This window comes from Trachypithecus francoisi, unplaced genomic scaffold (genome assembly GCF_009764315.1).
Source record: "Trachypithecus francoisi isolate TF-2019V2 unplaced genomic scaffold, Tfra_2.0 Lachesis_group13, whole genome shotgun sequence".
NCBI lineage: Eukaryota > Metazoa > Chordata > Mammalia > Primates > Cercopithecidae > Trachypithecus > Trachypithecus francoisi.
In genome coordinates, this window is record NW_022681458.1 from 80,856,143 (window position 1) to 80,873,887 (window position 17,745).

At 34.6% G+C, this 17,745-nt stretch overlaps 1 protein-coding gene across 3 annotated transcripts in view; it reads right to left on the bottom strand.

The window, feature by feature from the left end:
* The window catches only part of SLC4A10 (solute carrier family 4 member 10), a 395,086-nt gene that overhangs the window by 203,368 nt on the left and 173,973 nt on the right, over window positions 1–17,745 (bottom strand). For all 3 annotated transcript variants that reach the window (XM_033231304.1, XM_033231305.1, XM_033231303.1), the window contains exon 3: window positions 2,259–2,405. In XM_033231304.1, the coding sequence (XP_033087195.1) occupies window positions 2,259–2,405 (147 nt within the window). The remainder of the gene's footprint in view (window positions 1–2,258; window positions 2,406–17,745) is intronic.

Here is a 17,745-nt window from a genome sequence, read left to right on the forward strand (position 1 = left end):
GGGGTGCTGCTGAAAAGATACCTGAAAATGTGGAAGTGACTTTGGAACTGGGTAACAGGCAGAAGTTGGAACAGTTTGGAGGGGTCAGAAGAAGACAGGAAAATGTGAGAAAGTCTGGAACTTCCTAGTGACCTGTTGACTGGCTTTGACCAAAAGCTTGATAGTGATATGAACAATAAGGTCTAGGCAGTCTCAGATGAAGATGAGGAGCAAAGGTGACTCTTGTTATGTTTTAGCAAAGAGACTGGTGGTGTTTTACTCCTGCCCTAGAGATTTTGAAACTTTGAACTTGAGAGAGATGATTTAGGGTATCTGGCAGAAGAAATTTCTAAGCAGCAAAGCATTCAAGAAGTGACTTGGGTGCTGTTAAAGGCATTCAGTTTTATAAGGGAAGCAGAGGATAAAAATTCAGAAAATTTGCAGCCTGACAATGCAATGGAAAAGAAAATTCCATTTTCTGAGGAGAAATTCAAGCCAAATGCAGAAATTTGCATAAGTAATGAGGACTCAAATGTTAACACACAAGACAAGGAGGAAAATGTCTCCAGGGCATGTCAAAGGTCTTTATGGCAGCCCCTCCCATATAGACCCAGAGGCCCAGGAAGAATAAGTGGTTTTCTCAGTCAGGCACAGGGTACCCATGCTGTGTGCAGCCTAGGGACTTGGTGTCCTGCATTTCAGCTGTTCCAGCCATGGCTGAAAGGGACAAACGTAGAGCTCAGGCTGTGGCTTCAGAGGGTGCAAGCCTCAAGCCTTGGCAGCTTCCATATGGTATTGAGCCTGTGGGTGCACAGAAGTCAAGAACTGGAATTTGGGAACCTCTGCCTAGATTTCAGAGGATGCATGGAAATGCCTGGATGCCCAGGCAGAAATTTGTTTCAGGGGCAGGGCCCTCATGGAGAACCTCTTCTAGGGCAGTGCAGAAGGGAAATGTGGTGTTACAGCCCCCACACAGAGTTCCTACTGGGACACCACCTAGTGGAGCTGTGAGAAAAGGGCCACTGTCCTCCAGACCCCAGAATGGAAGATCCACTGACAGCCTGAATAGTGTGCCTGGAAAAGTGTCAGACGCTCAACACCAGCCCATGAAAGCAGCCAGGAGGGGGGCTATATCCTGCAAAGCCACAAGGGCAGAGCTGCCCAAGACCATGAGGACTCACTTCTTTCATCATCGTGACCTGCGTGTGAGACATCGAGTCAAAGGAGATCATCCTGGAGCTTTAAGATTTGATTGCCTTGCTGGATTTTGGACTTGCATGGGGCCTGTAGCCCCTTTGTTTTGCCAATATCTCCCATTTGGAATGTTTGTATTTATCCAATGCCTTTACCTCAGTTGTATCTAGGAAGTAACTAGCTTCCTTTTGATTTTACAGGCTCACAGATGGAAAGCACTTGCCTTATCTCAGATGATACTTTGGACTATGGACTTATGAGTTAATGCTGAAACAAGTTAAGACTTTGGAGGACTGTTGGGAAGGCATGATTGGTTTTGAAATGTGAGGACATGATATTTGGGAAGGCCCAAGGGTAGAATGATATGGTTTGGCTGTGTCCTCACTCAAATCTCATCTTGAATTTCCACATGTTGTGGGAGGGACCCAGTGGGAGTTAATTGAATAATGAGGGCAGGTCTTTCCTATGCTGTTCTTGTGATAGTGAGTAAGTCTCATGAGATCTGATAGTTATTATAAGGTGGAGTTTTCCTGCACAAGCTCTCTTTGCCTGCTGCCATCCATGTAAGATGTGACTTGCTTCTCCTTGCCTTCCACCATGATTGTGAGGTTTCCCTAGCCACGTGGTACTGTAAGTCCAATTAAACCTCTTTTTTTTTAAATTGTCTAGTCCAGGTATATCTTTATCAGCAGTGTGAAAATGGACTAATATAACATCCTAAGACTGAAAGTTGGGCACCATCAGTAAAAGTGCAAATGGGAACTAAATTAAGGCATTTTCCCCTGGATTTTCAAAGCACTTTGAGTAATGATGATTACTTGTACAAATTAAGAAGAGTTTTTGAGCTTTGCTCAGTTGTATTTCCTATATCATAAATCTTCATCAATACTCAGCTTCTCAAAGCAAATATGTAAGAGAAAAACAAAGACCAAGCTTTATCTCTCCCACTTCTCTCCAACCTGCCCAACATGTTTTTAAAAAGTATAAACAATTTTATGAGTATAAGGTATTACTCCTAATCATAATTGTACCAGCAAGTACATTACAATAATTAATTTAATAAAAACAAGGAGAAGGATTCTTACCAAAAGAAGGTGACTCCCTTCCATCCTCTAATCCTGAATCTCTCTCTCTGTCTCTCTTTCTGTGTTTATGACCACGATGTCTGTGACGTCGATGGCTTTTTCTTCCTCCCAAGGGCACATGTACTCCAATAAATAGTGTTCGATGACCTTCATACGGAAGTAAACACAACAATTAAACTCTAAATTATTCCAGGGCACAGATATTATGATTTACATGTTAATGGAGACTCAATTTAATTTAATTCAGCAAGTCATTTTTGATGTTTGTGATATGTAAAGCTTGGAGCTTGGCACTGTCTTTTGGCATTTTACCTAATTAAGTGTACCATGGCTCTATCACAAACATGTATAATACTAATTATTTGGTTAAATATTTTGTAATCATCACTGTCTTTATAATCTCTATGTATCTACTCCCCATGCTTAATTATACTCTTCTCATTAGAAACAAAAAAATTGTTTTATCTTCTCTCTACCTTCAGACAATTGTGTTATCTCATCAATTCCCTTCCCTTCACAGTTAAGTGTTTTTAAAAAATCACTATCTCTAATAAAACAGGTTTCACTAAGGTCTATGTTAATGCCAAATCCCACAGAGGTTTTTCTGTTCTTCTATTTCTATATGTTACCCTTGATATTGGCCACTTATTATACTTAATAAAAGTCCCAAGGCACAAGACTTGTGACTCTGGCATATTGTTATAATTATTCAATTTTATTGTTAGCTATTATTAATCTCTTACTGTGCCTAATTTATGAATTAAATTTTATCACAGGTATGTATGTGTAGGAAAAAAATGGTATACATAGGGTTCAGTACTATCTGAGGTTTCGGGCATCTTTTGGGGGTCTTAGAATGTATCCCCTACAGATAAAGTGGGAGTACTGGAAAAAGAAATGAGCTATCAACCACAAAAAAAGGCATGAAAGAATGATTAATGTATATTGCTAGGTGAAAGAAGTTTTAAAAGCTACATACTATATTATTACAACTATATGACATTCTGGAAAAGCTAAAACTATAGAGACAGTAAAAACATCAGCAGTTGTCAGGGCATCAGGGAGAAGGTATAGGGATGAACAAGTGGAGCATAGGGCATTTTTTGGGAAGTTAAACCATCCCTGATACTGTAACGGTAGATACATGTCATTAAACATTTGTCCAAACCAATAGAACTGTATAACACAGAATGAACCCTAATGTAAACCATGGACTTTGGTTGATAATAACCTATTAATGTTGCTTTATCAATTGTAACAAATGTACTGATCTAATGTAAAATGTTAATAAGAGGAGAAATTGTGTGCAGCAGGGAGAGGAAATATATGGGAACTGTCTGAACGGTCTGTGCAATTTTTTTATAAACTTAAAATTGATCTAAAAAGTAAGGCCTATCCAAGAAAGCTAACATTCATAGCTATTTATAGCACTAGTAGCTATAGAAAAATTTACTTTATGAGGAAGCGAAAGTACAAGCAAACAAAGGGATATTTGTATCACCAAGTAGATTATATATAGGAGACTGTCATATTAGGGAAAAAACCTCTAAAGAAAACATTAAATTACTAGGTTAAAAAAAAAATCTTACCTTCTTAAGTGCCAAAGTATACAAAATATTATAATGGCAATACTATGGATGAAGGTTTATGTCCCCCTGAGGTTTATATTTTAAAGTCCCAACCCCAAATGTGACTGTATTTAGAGACAGGGCCTTTATAGAGGTAATGAAGGTTAAATGAGGCCATAGGAGTGGGGCTGGATCCATCCAATTAGTGTTCTTAAAAGAAGAAACACCAAAGAGCTACCTCTCTTGCTCTCTCTCCAAGCACACAAAGAGGTAACACAATGATGCGAGGAGATGGTAACCACCTACAAGCCAAGATAGAAATCTTCAGAATGAGACCTGCCTGGCTAGCCATCTTGATCTTAGGTGTCCTAGCCCCCAGAACTGTGAGAAAATTTATTTCTGTAGTTTAAGCCGCCCAGCCTGTGGTATTTTTTTCTGGCAGCCCCAGTCAACTAATACAGCAAGGAAGGCCTAAAACAAAGCCTTATAATAATAAGTTTCAGAAGACATCTAATTGAAATTGTAAGATTTCTAAAATATTCAATGTATAACACTTAGGCTGATAGTGTTTCTTTGAAAGGGATAACTGAATTCTATTAAAATAAATTTGCCTACTTTAGTGGATATATTTGTACTTAAATTACATGATTTTTTTCAATAAAACACAAAAAAGAAAATATTTACTTTTTATACACAGGGTTAAATTACCTCCAAATTCTAGAAGGATTGGAGGTGAGATTGGCATGAAATTATAGAATTAGTTACTCCTTTATTGCTGGAAAAAAATCCGATATTATATAATTTTAATAATGGATATACATCTTTTATAATCCTAAAAATAATTATAGATCAATCCTCTGGCAAACTGAAAGCTGAAAAATAGTTTCTATATTCAAGTTTTTGTCCTGTATGGATTCATGTAGGCAAGTGAAAAATTATAATTGGTTCTAGTAAATATAGACAATTAAAATGCACAAAAAGCCCTTTACCAATAAGGCTCAATTTTGGCAAAAGGAAATAAAAGGAAGTGGATTAATATATATATATGTGTCTGGTCCTATTTATTATTTTATTGACCACAATATTAAGTTATATTTTGTGAGAAACAATATTCATTAAAAGCATGATCTCTGAGATTGAGTCAACTGCTTACATTCATATCCAGTCTGTCACATATTTATGCAACCTTTAAAAAAAAGTACTTTATCTTTCATTTTATCTATAAAATGAAAATATTAGTAGCTATATCATTCAGAAAGTTTTTTTTTTATCATTCACGAAACAAAAGGTTCAAAAAAGTTAAGTCACATTTTAAGTCCCACAGCTAATGAACAACTTTCTCTTCCTTTCGAGTTTAAAACGTATCAACAGAGCACAGAGAATTTGGGGAAGTAATAAGTTGCCACCTCTTAACCGCTGAAGCAAAGTGTAGGTGGCAATGTTAGCATCAGCTGGGGAGAATACTGTCTTCTCTGCTGTTATTCCTTTTTGGTTAAAGCTTTCTTTGTTTGAAGTAGAGATGCTACCTGTCAAAATTAGTACTACCTGTGTGATGGCATATTGCACAGTCCCAACTACAGCTAAAGTGAGGTGCCAGGGGTTGGAGAAAACAGCAGATGGTGTAATTTTGAAATAGAATGATAAGAGAAATAGTAAAGAACAAAAAATATTAAGAGAGAAGCTGGGCAAAAAAGATGAAGAGGTAAGTAGGATATGAAGAGAGAGAAATGATAAAAAGAGCAAAATTAAAAAAGGAGAAAAAATACAAATAAAGAAGAAACAAGTAGAAAAGCTATATGAGAATAAGAAAATGGTCTCAGGAAATATGGTAACAATGATTACAGGTGACACCATTTCTATGTTATCAGATAAATCAAGAGAAAAGACAGTATGTTTCATTAGTTTTGCAACACATTTAATACATGTAAAGTTACAAGCTGGTGAAAATCACCTTTGTTCTCTCCCAACTGCTGAAACCCTTCTAGTGAGCCAAAAATCAATTTTCTAAGTGTTACCTTTACTTTCCTAGCTAAAACATAAACCTGTCTTTCTCTGGAGGAAAATGCCTCCCCTACAATCTCTCAGTGATGGCTGCTTCTCTCCCACAGTTCTTATGCAAGATGGAAAGGTGTCAGTCTTGTTCCTGTGACCTCCGGCTGGGTGAGTGGAATAAGCAAAGTGGCATTTCTTTGCTCCATTCTGACATTTTTAGACCATTTCCCCATATCCTTCCTGACATCCTTCAGATTTAAATCTCATGGTCGACATTACTCACTACATACTTTGCCTCATGGTTGCTGTTATCCACTAAGGTCCAGGTAATTCCCACTCAACCATTTGAGCTCCTTGCATACTGTCATTCTCTTTAGTACAGCCTTAATTCGTAAGATTTTGAAACACATATAGATGATTCTTGTGATATTCTGGCCTTTCAGTTCCTTAAACTTTAATCTTCCAATGATATTTCATCCTAGGCTTTTCATTGGCAATAATTATAACCCCTCCATATAAGGAAGGCAGGTATCTTTGATTTGTCCACTGATATATCCCAAATACCTAAAACAATGCTTGACAGTTTTTGGTGCTCAATAAATATCCATTGAATAAATAGATCTTTTACATAGAGAGGATGATTTTCAAGTATAATAGATAGATAGTAGACCTAATAATGCATTGTGCTACTAAACACTTTATGAAAGGAATGGAAACAAGCTAATAGCCACAATTTTATAGCAACAGTACCCTAAAACTGCTAAAATTCATGATTGTGGAACTATGGAGAAAACGTTTTCATGCTTCTGCATGGTTAGGGACTTATAAAGCAAGACAGACTGAAATCTGGATTAAATGTGCACTGAATAGACAGAGACCTTCAGAGATATGCAGACACTTATTTTCTACAGCTCTGTGTTCACATTTCAAAGGAGAAAAAAATCCCAAAGCTACTGGTTTACATTTCAAAGGGTTTAAACTGGGACCTTCTCATTCTCTCCCCTGAAGATTTGCTTATTTTATATAAGGGAGATAAGGTTTCTCTTCCTCTTCCAGAAAAGGAGAAAACAGAAGAAGACCATTTACTATATAAAGAGTTTATACAGTAATTCCTATATAAAGAGTTTATATAGTAATTCCTATATAAATTCCCAGATTCATAATTTCAGGGCTCCCCTCATGTGTATATAACTGTGTGCCTTCTTTCCAAGGTGGATATTGCTATAAGCAATAATAATTGTCTGTCTTGATCCAAAAATCTCATTTGCTTTCAGGAAAAAATAAATAAACATAGATATTAAAGGCTTACTAATAGATTTAGGAGATTTTCTACAAAGATTACATGAGCTAATATAATAAATATAAAATATGAAAGATGATGCCTGTTACATGGTAGACACTAATACATGTTAGTTCCCTTTTCCCTTCACAATGCTAGTGACTTAGAGGAAGGAATAAGAAGTCGGAATGATATTTTCCTGTCCCATTTCATTTTCTTCCTGTTTCTCTCTATATTACCATCTTTTCTAAATCCTAACATTATAACACTGGCCTAAAGAACTAGAGAATTCCCTCAGGCCCTGTAAAAAATAGTACAGAAATAACATTTCAGATTAATATTACCATCAATTTTTCCAATATCCATAATTGAATTTTTTACCCTAATAGCTATCAGTTGAGAAGGCAAAAAATTCAAGAAATTTAATGATAGATATCATTGTTCTAAAATGACTTGACAATTATTAATCCCAATCTGATTTACTTTTCAAGAATATATAAAGAATAATTTTTATTTTATAAATAAAGGCCAAAAATTTAATTAAAGGAGGGAGTCCTTTCAAGTGGACATTTCTTAAATTAATAAAATAGTCAACAAAATTAACTTTATATAATGCTAAAAATCCAAAATTTAATAAAAATACAAAACCATTTAGATATGAATATGTTTTGAAAACGTTAGTGAGCATGGAACAGTATCATTAAAATAAAAGATTTTTTGAGATAAGCAGAGAACACTAGAATTTATTCAGAATTTATCTGCAGTTAGTACCATTTCCACAATTCAGGCTCAGAACTAAAATAAGTTGATTCTTTTCTTTTGTCTTGTAAAACCTTATCTAGAATGCCTTCTTCAACAAACACTTAACCAAAACAGTTAACCAAAACTTTTTCCTGTAGAATCTCTGTTACAAAGCCTGCATAGGCCTTCCAAAGGCCTATACGGAATTCATAATGAATTCTGAGAAAAATAAACGCAGGTAGAACACAGCTATTGATATGGAAAAGTCACAGAAAAATGTCAAGGTCTTTTCTCTCTTTAACTTAAAGATACATATGTCAATTCAGACAAAATAGAGTTTCATCATTAAGAAAATCAAAGGTTTGTATATATTATTTTCTGAGCACAAATGTTGCTAACAAATCCCAGATGTTTGACACTTAAGTTGTGTGTATATTATTATGTTCAACAGACTCAGAATTATTGAATATTTTAATTATATAATAAAGACCATTATTGAAATGATTCTTGATGTGACTATGGTCACAGTATACTGAATATTTACAAAATGCAGTGAGGAAAGAGACATGTTTGGAAACTGATTAATAATGTTGTTGATAAACTATTCTCCTTCATTTAGCTGGGAGGGAAGGGGTCAAGGTATCTACTCTTGAAGAGAACGGTATGTCTTTTGTTTTTGTTTTTTACATGAAATGAATATAACACAGCTGTTGCATAATGATGAGTTGCTACAGAAATTTAGATGTGTCAATCATACGAAAAGGTCAAGTACATTAAGCTGAATAAGCATATAATCTTTAATTCCATGAAGACTCTAACAGAGTCAGAAAACACAAGTCATCATTGATCATAATACATCAAAGCACTCGAAGTCCAATGGAAAATTTCTACTAAGGGAGAGTAACAGAGAAACAGAGACAGAGAGGATGGGAGTGAGTGTGCGTTTATAGCAAAGAGGTATTATTAGGCTACTGCAACATTGTTCCTTGTGTTGTTTTGCTAAAAGAAAAAGACAGTGTTAAACTAGTGCTGATCATAGTCACATGACCCTGGGAAGGTATTTGTAATCATTATAAAACAAAAGGCTTCATGACTATGACTATTCTAGATAGAAATTAGAAATCTTGAAAGTCCTAAAGTTGCTCATCAAAAGGGCCACTAACTGAGATTTACTAGTTTAGAAGGTACTGTGGTACATTTTCAAAAATACTGTTTCTTACAAGTTTATAACACTGTCTTGAGCAAAATATAGCAACTAAATTAACTTGGTATCTTGAGATAGTGTTCATTTTTAATCTTGAAATATAATAAGCGTTTAATGTATCTTGAATAAGTGAATGAAACCTAATATGTGTTTTCTTAAAAAAAAATGACATGAGAACTCCCAATTTTGGTATATTATAAAACAGCTTAATCCTGGAAATTTACACACTTAGAGAGCCAGGAGCGCAAATCAGTAAAAAAAAAAAAAAAAAAAAAAAAAAAGTGGCTAATGAATCAAGCCCAGCAATGAAAACAGCAGCAAATAATACAAATTAAAAATACACATTAAAAGCATTAAACAATACCAACCTGTAATGAAGCAAATGTTACTGTGTGGTACCAGCCATTAAATGCTGTAGGAGTTCACAATAGAGTAAAATCAAGCATAACCTGGGCATTCAGTGAAAATTTCATGGAGGATGTAGGACTTGAGTTGCTCTTAAACAATAAACAGGTTTTACATCAGCAGAGGAATGAAAAGTTTAGAAAAAGGAGATAATGTGAGCAAAAATAAAAGAGCAATTGAGGGGATAATGTGAAATTCGTATTAGAGCAGGGAAGAAAAGGCGAGATGAGATAGAGCATACATTTTTATAATCAGCAAAGCTTGCAATTTCACAATTATTTTAAAACATTTATTTTAAAACATTTTGTTGTTTTAATTTGCAAGGGAGAGAGAGAAAATAGATCAACATATGTCCTGAGATCCTTAAAAAATGAATGCAAAAGAGAAAGTGGTACTTCCTTACCTCCCCAATCTCATCTTAATTAAATTATAAATTCTGAACAGCCCTGTCACTTTGCTTCAGGGAAATAGGTTAGGAAATGAACAAAAAATGTAAAACTAAAATTTTCCAGATTTAGTTTTGTATTATATTAACTTAAAAGACATGTGCACATGTAGAAAGTAGCTCATTCTGAAAATTACAGTAATTAAGAACAGAAAGGCTTGCCTGGAAAAACTGAGGAGTTGCTGAGGAGAAAAACAGATTTCCATGAGGAAAGTTTATGAAATTCAACTGTGAAACAATTAAAATATCTGAAAGCAAAGATAAAAACACTTGGCATTTCTGTATAGATGTTTACAAATGAAAAATACATAGATAATGTGGTAGATCATTTTTAAAATGGCCACAATATTTTAGCAGCTTCTTCCATCAAGAGTTGGTATATATTCCTCCAACCCTTGAATCTGGATCAATGGGGCATTAGCAAATGTGACACAAACAGAGGTTTGAAGAGTTCTTATACATAGCTTCTTACCCGCTGTTGCTTCTGGAACTTATACCACCATGTAAACACGCTCAGCCTAGGGGGCTGGATGATCAGAGACCATGGAGAGAGAAGCCCGAGCTGGCAGTCATCCAGCTGAGGACTTCACAAACCAGCCAGCCTCGGTTGTGAAACCATCAGCTGACTGTAGAAGCAGGCGCCAGCTGACTCACATTAGAAGAACTAACTAGCTGAGTCCAGCCCAAATTCACAACCTACAGAATTATGACCTAAATAAAATTGTTGCTGTTTGAAGCCACTGAGTTTGGAAACGGATTGTGACACAGCAATAGCTGAGTGCTAAAATTTATTTGGAAGAAAAATTAAAAATTATAAAAGACAGATGGACAGGATATAAAATACAAAATTGAAAGTACCAGGAAACTGATTCAAAATGGAAAATAATGGGAAAATGTTGACTTATGACCAATATCTCAACGGGCAGGCAAATTAAGAATCAGGAATAAAAAAGTATTGATACTATATTGTGATCAATGTTGATAGGAACAACAAACTATGTATAAGAACCTGTGTAAAGGTACAAGCTGAGGATACTAGAGAAGGCAAACAAAATCCGAGGCAGAATATAAATAAATGCCGATTCATTTGGCACTTAAGATAGCTATAAGAGTTTAGAGTTAAAAAAAAGAAACTAGCCTTTATAGAAAATCTACAATGTACCATCTACTATGCTATGTGTTTTATTTATATTTTCTCATTTAATCTTCACAAAATCCCTACAAACTGTGGATGATTTTCCCCAACTTACAAATAATGAAATTGAGGTTCAAAAAAGTAACTTGCCGATAAATAGGTTCTAGAGTTCTACTATATAGCATAGTGCCTATAGCTAACAATACTGCATTGTATACTTAAAATCTTCCAAGAGGATGAATCTTATGTTGTGTTCGTACCACACACACACACACACACACACACACACACAAATAATAATAACAATAATAATAAAAATAAAGGCGTTAGGAAGTTTTGGGAGGTGATAGATATATCTGTGGCTTTGATGCTAGTAATGATCCCATGGGTGTATATTCCAAACTCATTGAGTTGTATACATTAAATATCTACAGATTTTTACATGTCAATCATCCCTCAAGTTAAAAAACAAGAGCAATTTCCCCCAAGCCATACAATCAGAGACTGAATCAAAGTTCAAAATCAGATCTACCAAATCTAAATTTATCACTTATAACTGCCAGTGTACATTCTTAACACCTTATGCTTCCTTATAAAACTTTTCAAAATTTCAATTTAATAAAATTATACAATCAAGTGTATAGTGCCTATGATAGGCTGTAGCATGGTCTAATTATGTTTATATTCTCAGTACCTGGCATATTAAAAGCTCAATAAGTGTTTTTTGAATAAATAAATGAATGACACAAAATCTAAAGCCTTTTCCACAGCATTTTAAGCTGGAGTAAGCTGAAATAGTCAAAAACAGAGGAGAGAAGCCTGTAAGGAAGACAAGATATGTATTGGCAAGTACAGAAAACCAGCATGCTTTGTGAAGGGAGGCACAAGAACACAGAGGGCCCAGGGACATATGTTAACATACTTCATCTGTTTTAATCAGGAAGTTAAAAAAAAAAGTACCTTCTTCAATGTTCATTTCAATAAAAATTGACTTATATTGACACAATTGAAACTGCATTTCTCATTTTTCAATGATTTTTTTTTACAGGACACTTTTGATGAAAACTATGGCTTACACTCTACCATAGATAAGCTGGCAGCAGTGGTATGCTAGAACGGGCTTACCACAGCTCACCTGTGCCAGGTACAGGCATCGCTTCCTAACTTTATGTTCAGTGAAAACACCTCAGTGGTATAAAATTGGCCATAGAGAAAAAATTTAACGACAGATATTGGCAAATGCTACAAATTAAGGCTATTGAGGAGGCAAGGGGGAAGAGCAGGAGGATTATTAGAACGTTGCTGCCTCATGCCTGGTGTGAACATAGAGATGGAACAACCTAATATTCCTTTTCTTGTTGTTGACAATGTTCTATACCCAATTTACCTTAATTAGGCTAGCATATTAGACTTTTTCATATATCCATCTTCTTCAGTGTGTTTACCTTATGTATATTCAATACAGAAGGGCCACAGGACATATCTGGGGCACTTGAGTTATACCCATGTGAACTCTTACAGCACTTACATGTGGAAATACATCTATCACACCCCAAAGCTTCCTAATGCCTTTACTATCATTATTATTATTTGTATGTGTGTGGTAAGAATACAACATAAGATTCACCTTCTTGGAATACTTTAAGTATACAATACAGTATTGTTAGCTATAGGCACTATGCTGTATAGTAGATCTCTAGAACCTATTTATCGGCAAGTTACTTTTTTGAACCTCAATTTCTTTATTTGTAAGTTGGGGAAAATAGTCTACAGTTTACAGGAATTTTGTGAATTCAAAAAGGCTAAGGACAGAAGACCACTAGAGTTGGCAATAAGTAGCACTACTTTAATATTTAGGATTCATATTTATAAACCGTAAGAGAAAATTAGTGCAGTAGCATGAGAAAAATAGGCCACTCACATATAAACAATGTTTCAATTTCATAAACATGACCTTTGTTTTCATGAACAATATTATTAACTTTATTGATGCTGATAGTTTTGGATTAATCACTGTGATGTCATAAAATATTTTTAATGCTATATCGTCCTCTAAGTCAATCATGGCAATTATCATTACAGGAAACAAATTGAATTATGCAACAGAAAAACAGGCATAATCTTATATAATTTAGCTCAAAATTAGAAGTTATTTTGCTAATAAGGCTGCCATATTTTTGTATTACAAATGTACCTGAGGCATTTAGAAGCAGTTTGAAAGTGGCAAAAAAGAATATTCATAATCTTCCTGCCCCAGAGACCAGACAAAAGCTTATTGTACCAGCAGGAAATTAAAATTTTACTTTCTGCTAATAATGATTTCAATCATTTTGGGTTTTTTTATTATCTTCCCACCTGAAACGCATTAAGAAGAGAGAGAGAAGGTAAGAAAACATACTTTTTCACCGTGCTTTCAGCAGCTGTAACACACTGTGGGCACTAGGAATGACTAGGTAGTGAGGAACAGGGAAGATAGAATGGGGAGGCAAACACATAAAACTAGAGAGTAGAATAATGGCTACTAGGGCCTGGGGCACTTGGGGGGCTGAGGAAGGGGCTGGGGTAATGCTAGTCAAAGGATATAAAATTCTAGTTTGACAGCAGAAATAAGTTCAAGAGATCTATTGTACAGCATAGTGACAATAGTTAATAACATATTGTATTCCTGAAAAATAGTGAGAGTGGATAAGTATTCTCACTACAAAAATAATAACTATGTGAGGTAAGGCCTATGTTTATTAGCTATATTTAAGTATTCTAGAATGCATATATATATATATATATATATATATTTCAAAGCATCATGTTGTATACAATAAATACATAAAATTTTATCTGTCAATTTAAAAAAATATAATTTCTAAAAAACAATGAGGAAGCAAAAAGTTTACTTGGAGAAAATATAAAAGAGAACATTCAAAATAGTAATCTCGGAATACTGATATTCCAAAATATAATTAATCCTATTAGGGTTGCAATGATTCTGGTACTGCTGAGATTATGAGTATTATCCCCCAAACCAAGAACATCATCACTTTCAATTATTATTTAATATTTATTCATTATTATCAGAATTTATATCAATTGCTATTTTAAATTTAAACATTTATGTGCAAAGTGGCCACAGTAATTTATTTTTCCCAAAGGGTTCTAGAGCTCAGTCACCCTATTGGCAGCAGCAGTATCTAAACCTCCTCAGAGAATGAAGAATGTGAAATGGAAATTTGGCTCAGTGTCCTCCGTGTTTGGCTCAGTACCCTATTAGCATTGAATTAATATTGGTGAGTGCTAATACTTTCTTAAGACATGTCCTAACTGACTCATAGCTACACCTGTTTTTATTGTGCGAGGACTTTATAGAAAGGAGATAACCTGTGAAGGCTATGTACTGTATGCAGCTGAGGAGTTTTAAGCTATAGTTCTAGGAGGGAGACAGGTGAAATAGAGATTTAAGAATTCAGTCAAAAAGTAAACTAAGTTGATCTCCTTCACAATGTCACCTTCATAGTACTACTCCCATACTATTAAACTCTTTAACTAAATAAGAACATATTTAAGTCTCAGATGTCTAGAAAATTCAAAACAAAAATACAGTGTTAATATAAATCTATGTGGTTAATATTAAGAGACTTTGGTCATTTGTGGCTTGTCTTAAAAGTATTAAATAATTTTCAAGAAAAATAATGATTAAAGGAACAAGTTCTTGCTATAAAACTTCCTCTTAATATGTATAGGATTGTATTTAATGTAATGAAAACAAGTTTCTTTTCATCTATTTTTTTCTCTGAAATAGTGATTGGTTGAAAACATTATATATACATATGCACACAAATACACAGTTCTCCGTATCCACAGAAAACACGTCATATGTCACATTAAAGAGAAAATATACCAAATAGTGAGTTCTTATGCCTCTGAGAAGCAGAAAATCGTACTAAACAGAGTTTAGTTATAAGGAACCATGAAGGGAGATTAACAATATGAGTTCCTAACCTAGAGATGTAAAATGTATAACTAAGACCCCCAAATTATGAAACTATACTTTTGTAAGATTTCTTAGCTATTTGTTATTATCCGCATGCAAACACATGCCTTTAAGTACTTGTAAACTGTCAAATAAGCCATGATCAAATTTAGGAAAATACTTTAGATTTTTCAAATTTACTTGGAAATAAAATACATGGTAAAGCAGAGTATAGATAATTACCCAGTTACCTCTCATTTCAAATAAACAAAATATCAGAAATAAATTATATATCAAAATAAACTGATGTGAGTCACATACACAGATTATGTGAAAAAATAAAATGATGAAACATGGAACATCTGAGAGTTAATTTTGGAACAAAAGTAAATTCTTATTTTAATCTCCAACTTCTATTTTGAAGTTCAGACGTACAAGGGCATGGTGTGCAGGTTTGTTGCATAGATAAATGTGTGCCATAGTGGTTTGCTGCACATATCAACCCATCACCTAGGTATTAAGCCCAGCATCCATCAGCTGTTCTTCCTGAAGTGCTCCCTCCTCCCACCTCCTACCCTCCAACAGGCTTCAGTGTGTGTTGTTTCCTCTCATGTGTCCATGTGTTCTCATTCAACTCCCACTTATAAGTGAGAATATGTGGTATTTGGTTTTCTGTTACTGCTTTAGTTTGCTGAGGGTAATGGCTTCCGGTTCCATCCAGGTCCCTGCAAAAGACATGATCTTGTTCCTTTTTATGGCTGCATAGTATTCCAGGGTATATATGTGCCACATTTTCTTTAGCCAGTCTATCATTGATGGGCATTTAAGTTGATTCCATGTCTTTGCTATTGTGAATAGCACTACAATGAACACATGCATGCATGTATCTTTATAATAGAATGCTTTATATTCCTTTGGGTATGTACACAACAATGGCATTGTTGGGTCAAATGGTATTTCTGCCTCTAGGTCTTTGAGGAATTGCCACACTGTCTTCCACAATGGTTGAACTAATTTATGCTTCTACCAATAGTGTAAAGGATTCCTTTTTCTCCACAACCTCACTAGCATCTGTTGTTTCTTGACGTTTTAATAATAGCCATTCTGACTGGTGTGAGATGATATCTTATTGAAGCTTTGATTTGCATTTCTCTAATGATTAGTGATGTTGAGCTTTTTGTTTTTCCTATGTTGGCCGCTTGTATGTCTTCTTTTGAGAAGTGTCTACTTGTGTCTTTTGCCCACACAAAAGTAAATTCTATTATTTAAGACTTTAAAATAATTGTCTCTTATTTAGTTCTTATTCCTAGGATACCCATTGATAAACAGAACAGTTTATTATAAGATGTGTCAAAGATAGCTCAATAAAAGGCTGAAATTTACTATTGGCTGTATTTTCTGAAATGAAATATTCAGTATTAGTCCATCTCCACATTTATCATCCTAAGATATCCAGTGTTTGACAGGCAAAACCTACAATTTCAAATGAACCCTGTGTAATTAATTAACTCCACTGGTTATTACTAATGGAGCAAACACCCTTAGAATTGCTCCACCAGTTGACATTGATCCTATATTAGTACTACTAAGTTGCACAAAAATTAATCAACCAATAATATCAGAAAAAAATGGTTCTTTCTTTTTCAAAGGAAAAACATTTGAAATAAGGAAATTATAAGACTTTTTATTTTGTGGTACAGCAGACAAGATAACTTAAAGTAAGAGAACATGAGGCTATAATAAAAGTAGTCTCCAATGGGAGAGTGGCTTTCCTAATTATGGGGATAAATCTTAGTTCAATGGGAATTTTCTAACTCTAAAACTTTTGCTAAAACATTTGTAAAACTATTGTGATATGGGTATTAAATATCAAATTCCTTATTGCTTTATAATAGAATATTCTCACCTTTATAAAAATTGTCATGAAAAAGTCAATAAATATGTACAAGTCTTCCTTGTGGGTTTGAATCCTTGCCATATCACTTACTAGTCAGGTGACATATTTAAGTTATTTAATCTTCTGTGCTTTAGTTCCCTTATCTGTGAAATGGAGATAATAATGTCCTTATCTCATAGAGTGACTTCAAGGATTAATTCATTCTCCACAATTTGACCTACCTCAAGTAAAGATTTAAACTTTATATCCAGTCACATTTTATGCCCCAAGACACAATCCCAATGCTTTAGCCACATCATATTTGTCATTTCCAGAATATAACAGATCCTTCCTTCTTTGCCTTCTTAACACCTATTTATCCTTCAAAGCCCACCTCTGTCTCTGTGAAGACAACATTGATTTCCAGAAGTAGAATCCACTTTCTAATTATATTGGCAATTTGTTATATACAGTCATACATAATGATGTTTCAGTCAAATGATGGATCACATATAAAACAGTGGTACCATAAGACTATAATGAGGTGAAAAATTCTTGTCACCTAGTGATATAGTAGCCTTTGTAATGTCACAGTGCAATTACTTTTATTTTTATAACTTTAGTGTAGTTTTTTTTTTTTTTTCAAGATAACTGACTAGGGATGTCAGACGTCAGTTTGTAGAAAGATCAAAGTTACAGTTGAATGGTCATGATCCAAATGGAAAGCTGAAGGAAGAGAGCCACGAGCTTTCAGAGAGCCCACAGGAAGAAACTGGGGTGCAGACAAGGAAAGTAGCAAAAGTCTGGCAGACACTGTCCCGTGAGGAACTCGGAGTCCCATGTAAAGGGTAGGTTGGGGTGCTTCTCTGCCCCTCACT